The sequence below is a fragment of the Rhinopithecus bieti genome, unplaced genomic scaffold, assembly GCF_001698545.2.
Source record: "Rhinopithecus bieti isolate Rb0 unplaced genomic scaffold, ASM169854v2 scaffold_5626, whole genome shotgun sequence".
In the NCBI taxonomy this organism is placed as follows: Eukaryota; Metazoa; Chordata; class Mammalia; order Primates; family Cercopithecidae; genus Rhinopithecus; species Rhinopithecus bieti.
The window spans coordinates 299,071-307,388 of record NW_016805666.1 but is presented as its reverse complement, the minus strand read 5'-3'; the positions used below and the strand labels follow the sequence as shown (position 1 = coordinate 307,388).

At 46.3% G+C, this 8,318-nt stretch overlaps 1 protein-coding gene across 2 annotated transcripts in view; it reads right to left on the bottom strand.

Annotated features, from left to right (window-relative positions):
* Window positions 1-654, bottom strand: part of KNG1 (kininogen 1) — a 27,205-nt gene extending 26,551 nt beyond the window's left edge. For both annotated transcript variants that reach the window (XM_017873392.1, XM_017873391.1), the window contains exon 1: window positions 198-654. In XM_017873392.1, the coding sequence (XP_017728881.1) occupies window positions 198-392 (195 nt within the window). In that variant the 5' untranslated portion in view covers window positions 393-654. The remainder of the gene's footprint in view (window positions 1-197) is intronic.
* Window positions 655-8,318: the final 7,664 nt, after the last annotated feature.

Below are 8,318 nucleotides of genomic sequence, written 5' to 3'. Positions count from 1 at the left end.
GGGGGGTGGTGGTGGTAGCAGGTGGGGGGTGGTGGTGGTGGGTGCTGGTGGTGGGTGGTGGTGGTAGGGGGTGTGGTGGTGATGGTGGGGGGTGGTGGTGGTGGTGGGGGTGTGTGTGTGTGTGTGTGTGAGAGGCCTGGGCTCCTAGTGACAGTACAAATCCCAAGTGACTTCAAGGTTAAACACAGTTCACTCACCATCTTAGTGGCTTCCGTTACGCGGTACAATACGAACTGGTTGCTACTTTGGTTTTGACTGTTGTATTTCTTCAGAGCAGCATCCACAGCTTTAAATAAATCCTTGTCATCGCAGTCAATTTCGTCAGACTGTGATTCCTGGGTTAAACTTAGTAGCAGCCTGGAGCAGAGGAAAAGGATGGTAATTAGTTTCATGATCTAGCAATCTCCCTCTAGGAGCTGAGGGATGGTTTCACCAAGAATCAAGAGCCAACTTGGATACTGAATTTGACAATCTCCAGCCTCTCGTTTTCTGTCCTCCTCTCTGCCTCAGCACTCGGGGCACGGGTTAGATTCCTGCTGCCATACGCACACCCTGTTCCCAAAGGTTAAATGACTCTGCTGGGTTATCCAAACATATTTACGGCTAGAACATTGCAACACTGGGGTTGTTAACCTGCTCATTTGCATTTGAAAATCATGAGGGAGCACAGTGCATATTTCCAGGTGATTATACAACTTTATGTAGCAAATCAGAGCAGAATCTGATGAAGGAGGAGAAAAAAGTACCTACTAACTTGGTTATTCCCCTGTGACTTTCACAAAGCCATTTGTGAAGGTCACTACATGGGTAAACAATGCAAGAATGAGTACAATGTGCAGACATGTTTCCTACAGGATCTCTTTGCAGGATACCTACCTGCATAGAAGCAGACTGCTGTTAATTCTATTACATGCCTAAGAAGCTCACGCACAGGGGCAGCCAGTGAGTTCCGGGAGTCTCATGCAGGATGTTGACACAACTGAAAATAAAACATGGGTGTCCTGTCTGGTCTCTGGACAGGCAGCTTTTTTCTGCTCAATTGCATTAGTTCTGTAAAAGAAAATTGCTCCCAGGGTGGAGGCGATAGAGGAGAAGCATAGGAAGAGACGGGTTGGGTGAAGCCCTGGATTCCCTATGCTTGCTTCTTTCTGGTTTGGTGGTGTTGGTTTGGTGCAGAAAAAGATAGCCCCAAATATGGCTCTTTGGCATGCCGAGTACTTTGAACTGAAGGACATTAAAAGGCTGCAAAACAAATTCTCGTTCTTGCTTCCTCCTGCCTGTCTTTCTCCTGCTCCACTTCTTCCCTCAAGGCAGGCCATGAAAGCTAGAATTTCTCTTCCCCAAGGCGGGTCATAGAACCCTTCTCCCTCAAAATCAGCAATAAAACTTTATTATCCTTGTTTCCCTCACATCAACACCGAGTGGGGAAACTATATTACAGAATGGCCCCCATCTGTAGGCCAACATTGGAAAACTACAGTTGAGCATCTCAACAGACGTGTGAGGCTTGATGGTATCAACATCCTTACTCCTAAAGGATAAAAACTGGCCGGGTGCGGTGGCTCACGCCTGTAATCCCAGCACTTTGGGAGGCCGAGGCGGGTGGATCCCTGAGGTCAGGAGTTCGAGGCCAGCCTGACCAACATGGAGAAAGCCCATCTCCACTAAAAATAGAAAATTAGCCGGGCGTAGTGGCACATGCCTGTAATCCCAGCTGCTCCGGAAGCTGAGGCAGGAGAATTACTGGAACCCGGGAGGTGGAGATTGCAATGAGCTGAGATCGCACCATTGCACTCCAGCCTGGGCAATAAGAGCAAAACTCCGTCAAAAACAAACAAACAAACAAACAAACAAACAAACAAACAACCGGCCTATTCACTCTGCTCCTTGTTCAGACTTTAATTTTTAAAAAAATTTATAGAGCCGTGTTCATGATGACAAACGTACTTTTCTTTTCTTTCTTTTTTCCTTTTATTTATTTATTTTTTTGACACAGGATGTAGATGTTTGGACTATTTTCAATCTTTTTTTTTTTTTCTGATAAAAAAATTCTGTAAAGAAAATCTTTATGCTCACCTATAAAATAGAACAAAGATTTCTTGGAGAGATGTAAAACATGGCTGTGCATCTTATCTTACATACACTTATATAATAAATTTCAGGTTAATTTATTCTTAGATTCTATGCCTAATTTTTTTTTTTTCTTTTTTTTTTGAGACAGAGTCTTGCTCTGTGGTCCAGGCTGGGGTGCAGTGGTGCAATCTCAGCTCATTACACCTCCCAGGCTCAAGCAATTCTTCTGCCTCAGCCTCCCAAGTAGCTGGGATTAGAGGGACCTGCCACCATGTCCAGCTAATTTTTGTATTTTTAGTAGAGACGGGGTTTCACCATGTTGGCAGGCTGGTCTTGAACTCCTGACCTCCAGTGATCTCCCTGCTTGGCCTCCCAAAGTGCTGGAATTACAGGTGTGAGCCACTGCACCCGAATGCTGTGCCTAATATTAAAAGCTAGCCACGACTAAGCCTCAGCCCTGGAGTCCTAACTACAAGGAGCATCTTTAAATTCATTCAAGGTTGATTGAACTGGATATGACTTTACTTTTCTGCCAAATCGTATTACTCCCTAATTCTTGGAAAAGTTTTCACACTTTTTGTGTGATACTAGCAATTGCACTCTTTTCCCCAGGAGTGTTGTATCTCTTCCCCTGCTCCTTCCACACACACACACACACACACACACACACAGAGCCATAAGAATGAAATACACTATGTGTGTGCAAATACCACTAAGTCTGGTACTGCTCATAACAAAGCCTATTAGAAAACCCACCTGAGGGTTGAAGACTTCACAGTTTATGACATCGTAGGACACATCTGCACTGCAGAATCCAGAGACTTTCAAAGAAGAGAGAAGCCTGTGTGTGTGCGCACATGGGGAACTGAAGATGCCCAGCCAGAGTTGTGAGCTTGCAGTCATTCAGCAAAGGAAGAGGAGCTTTAGAAAAATCAGAGTAATATAATCAGATAGCCCCACCAGTGGGTCACCAATCTCCCCTCATGTACACGTTGATGAAAGCCCAGGTGGTGAAGGGTGTCATTTTAAGTTATTGTGGTTTTCTTCCACGGAGGAAAGTGTTGAACAAAAGGGAACCTGTATAGCATAAAGATAGATTTTCATGGACCCTGCCAAGATAAGTGTCTGCTGGCTCTACCCTGCGTACAAGGGCTACAATTGGCTGGCACGCCTGTGCTCCAGAGGCCCCTAAACCCAGCTGTGAAAGATAAACTGAGACAGGAGGATGGCTGTCTGCTAGACATGAGCAGGCACCGGCACTGGGCTTCCCCATGGGTGGTATTGAGGAAAGCCACATCCACCCTTCTGCACTGGAGACCTCAGTTGCCTGTGCTTCAACACCATGCTTCATTCTGCCTTTCACAAAATGCACCACCTAAGTGATAACGTGAATACTATTTCACTGAAAAGGTTCAAATGACGTGAACATAAGCAGAGTGTGAAAAATCACCCCTCCCGCACCTCAGCTTCTTCTCAGAGGTACCACTCTCATTCATTTTAGATGCTTCTCCTTCTAGCCTTCTATTCACTTCACGGGTTGTATACACTGCAGTCTATTTAACTCTGCATTTTCTTTTCTTTTTTTGTTTTTTGAGATGGTGTCTCACTCCGCGGCCCAAGCTAGAGTGCAGTGGCGTGAGATCGACTAACTGCAACCTTCACCTCTGAGGCTCAAGCAATTCTTCTGCCTCAGCCTCCCAAGTAGCTGGGTGTACAGGTGCACACCACCACACCCCATTAATTTTTTTTGTATTTTTAGTAGAAACGGGGTTTCACCATGTTGCCCTGGGTGGTCTTGAACTCCTGACCTCAGGCAACCTTGGCCTCCCAAAGTGATGGGATTACAGGCGTGAGCCACCATGCCTGGCCTGACTTTCCATTTTCTAAATGCATGACAAACATCAACCAACTGGCAATCTCTCTCATGTCTATTCCTCATTCTCATTGCCCTAATTCCCACTGCCCGGGTCTGGCACCTCATTCCTGCATACATAAAATAACTTCCAAGTTCATGTCCCTGTCTCCTGCCTCAGTTTCCTCAGGCACAATGGGGCCTCTCCCGCTCACCAACTCTGTGTGCTAGCTCTCAGAGGTAGCTCTGTGCTGACGCATGCTGTGCTATAACCTGGAGCAGAGTCTGGAATGGGAGTAAGGGTCACTGAATGGAAACCTAAATTCCAGCACTCCTGTTCTCTGCAACTTGCAGCGTTCCCTCTGTGACACATTAAGAAGGGTACATTGCTTTGCAGTACTCCTGTAGTACACTGTAGTACTCCTGGTCTGTCCTCCTGATTTCAGTTGTTTCAACAAAGAGGGAGTAGTTTATTTTGGGAGAGAGGAGGGAGGCTTCATGTCTTTTCATAGTGTCTATCAGCCACTCAAATCCACTCCAGGTAAGCAAATAATCGAAGTGAAAACAGTAGCCTTGCTTTGCCTTAAGATGAGCCTGGAGGCTCATCTCCCAAATAATGACAGCTCCAGAGCCCACATAGAACTTCTGGAACCCCCCTGCTTATATTCACTTGTTCCCCAACACCCTTCTTTCTGATTCCCTACTCACCTAGAAGTAGTGGTGTCAGGAATTCACCAGGAATGCCTTACCCAGACCCTCTTCCTATGCAAATCCTACCCATGTATGGCTACCAAGCGGAAGCCTCCCCACATGCAATCCTTTTCTTTTGAGACGGAGTCTCGCTCTCTCATCCAGACTGGAGTGCAGGAGTGCAGTGGCACCATCTTGGCTCACTGCAAGCTGCGCCTCCCAGGTTCACGCCGTTCTCCTGCCTCAGCCTCCCAAGTAGCGGGGACTGCAGGCGCCCGCCACCGCGCCCAGCTAATTTTTTTTTGTATTTTTAGGAGAGACGGGGTTTCACCATGTTCGGCAGGATGGTCTCAAATTCCTGACCTTGTGATCCGCCCGCCTCGACCTCCCAAAGTGCTGGGATTACAGGCGTGAGCCACCGCACCCAGCCCCCATGCAATCCTAATAGATCCCCCTTCATTACATAGCCCCAGGACACTTACCACTCCCGTGTTCACTCGAATATTGTTGGGACCCAGAGCACAATATTCCAAACTATGGTGCCTTGATATGCTGAGTCCTTTGAACTGAAGGAAACCAAAAGGGCCTCAGAAGCGAGATCTGTTTGACCTTCTCCCACTCTACTTTCTCCTGCTCTCCTTTCTCTCTTAAGGCACCATAGAAACTAGAATTCTGCTTCCCCTAGGCAGGTCACAGAAAGTGAAATACCTCTGCCCCCAAATAACCATAAAACCTAAAATATAGCTCTACCCTCCCTGATGCGTCTTTCTTTGTAGGGGCTGGCCGTAAAGAAATTCTAGGATTTACTGTCTGATAATAGGTTCTCAGATCCACATTCCAGAGGGATTAGGCGCTATACCCAGGAGCAAGAACTGCCACGCAGAGGGGCCACGGGGAACTCACACTGAAGCCCTGGCTGGGTTTCCCCTGACAGTCTATTACTATGGGATCTTTCCCTATAATCCCATTTTATACTGTTGTACAGTCTTCCATCGACTTAAGCCTAACGATGAACAGTGTCACTTGTGTGTTTGGGTCTTCATTCTGAAGATTTCCACGCTATAAAAACTTGGATTAAATGAATATGCTATGCTTTCCCCTGTTAACTCTTTTTGTTGTTGTAAGAGTCCCAGCTGTGACCCTTATGGTGGGTAAGGAAAAGCATCACACCTATTTGCCCCTGCAGTGGATACTGTGTTTTGCATTCACAAAACCTAAGCAAACTTTTAAATAAATTTAGACTATTCAGAGAGAGGAGTGTTAAAGGTAGGTTAGAGACACGTGATTGTCCTTAGCAAATGTGTATCTTCAAGTCTTTTTTTTTTCTTTTTGAGATGGAGTCTTGCTCTGTCGCCCAGGCTGGAGTGCAGTGGCGCGATCTCGGCTCAATGCAAGCTCCACCTCCCGGGTTCCCGCCATTCTCCTGCCTCAGCCTCCCGAGTAGCTGGGACTACAGGCGCCCGGCTAATTTTTTGTGTTTTTAGTGGAGACGGGGTTTCACCATGTTAGCCAGGATGGTCTTGATCTCCTGACCTCGTGATCCGCCCGCCTCGGCCTCCCAGAGTGCTGGGATTACAGGCGTAAGCAACCCCGTCCGGCCGTATCTTCAAGTCTTACAAACATAAAGGTTGAAGTTTTGTTGTGTTAGGATCTCTAACTTGCCAGTTGATTCTCCCTGGAGTCCCTGGAGAAGGGTCAGTGGGTGCAAATGGGACTATTATAGGGGTGGGGCAGGAACATGAGCTTGGCAGTGAGTCCAACCTGGATTCCAATCTAACTCTGCTACTTAACCTATGTGACCCCAAGCAAGACAGGGTCACATAACCTTTCTGACCTTAGGTTTCTTACCTTTAAATGGTTGAAAATCATAATATTTTAACAGGGTGTTTTTGAGAAGTGAATGAGATAATATTAATATATGTGCAGGGCTTGGTAATTCGTTCTTATAAACTATCTCCAATGCTAGGGAAAGGTGTCTAAGAATCCTTGCCTGACTGAAATAGGTTCAAGTGCATAGTCATAGGAGAAGGCAGATTTCAATGGGGAGTTGTGTGGAAAATATGAAAAATGGAAGCGATTTTGCGAAGTTCTGAGGCAGAGAGGAAGGAGGAGAAGTAGAGATGCAGAAGCTGAAGACTGGGAGGATGGGGAAATGCATGAGGGAGCTCTGTCCAGGGGGAAGTGGACAGGAGTGGTTGAGGCTGACCAGCAAGTGTGTTTCCAGTGAAGGCTCATGAACAGGCCTGGCGTGATGGCTCACACCTGTAATCCCAGCACTTTAGGAGACAGAGGTGGGCAAATCACTTGGGGTCAGGAGTGTGAGACAACATGGCCTGGCCAACATGTCTACTAAAAATACAAAAATTAGCTGGGCTTGGTGGCGAGTGCCTGTAATCGCAGCTACTTGGGAAGCTGAGGTAGGAGAATCTCTTGAACCCAGGAAGGGGGAGGTTGCAGTGAGCCAAGATCACACCACTGCACTCCAGCCTGGGCGACAAGGGGGAAACTCCATCTCAAAACAACAACAACAAAAGAAACAGGCCTGGGCAGCATCTGCCGGCAGTGTCATCAAGAAGACAGCATGCGGCTGTGGTGGAGGCCAGTCAAGGTTCTAATCCCAGTCCCACTTTTCTGACTGTAAACCTAAGCAAGTAATTCAACCTCTTTGGTTCTCCTCTTTCTTCCCTAAGAAATGGTGATCATGCAGCCCATTTTCCCGCCTATGTCCCTTTCCTCCTTGAAGTACAGGCAGACTTCATTTCCCCATCTCCCTTGCATTAGGTGTGGCCATATGATTGAGTTCTAGCCAGTGAAATGTGAGCATGAATCATGCATGTGCCTTCCAGGCCTGGCCCACAGAAACCACCTTTCTGATCCTCCAGTCTCTCCCGATGTGGACTGGATGCAGAGGATCCAAGAGACAATTCTGAGGCCAAGGGGAAGGCAGAGCCACAGACAAAAGGGGCCTGGCACCCCAAATCACCATGTAGATGACCGCCTGCTGATAACCCATATTGACCTGTAACATGAGAGAGAAATCAAATTCTCCATCCTTAGGCCACTGAGTTTGTTTGTTCCAGCAACTGACCTATTTTGATACAATGATATTTTCTGTATGAGGGACTTGTTGGTAAAGGTGAAATTACAAAACAAAAAATCTTCAGAGTCATAATAAATTTTTACTGTACCAGGTCATTAAATAAACATTTCTTGAACACTTACTGTTTGGGAGGCGCTTTAATGAGCAAACGAGACAACATCTGTGCTGTTATAGGGATGAAGAAGAAGAGAGAATCAATAAGTATTTCTCTGCTATAGGACGTAAAGAATGGTTGTGCCACTGACAGCAAGAGTGATGGTAGGAAGTGAGAGAAATTTTCTAGAGAAGAGTGAGGCGCTTGGGCTTTAGACATTTGAGGAGGCAGTTATATTCCCTCTGTGAACATCACCTGTGAAAGTTTACAGAATATTTGCAAAGATTCATAGCTTTGTTAGCCATGATGACATATAAAGTCTAGAAAGGCAAGGATACATGGTGTATTGTCTAAAGCCTCTAGTAGAACGTATGCTCTCAGGGTGGGAATGGTTTCGTATCCCGTTATTCCCCTGCAGTATCGGGTGTGCATGTGAAGAATGCATTTAATTGAAATGAATTGAGAACTTCAACTCCTCTGTATTCAAGGTAATACTGTCATTAATTCAA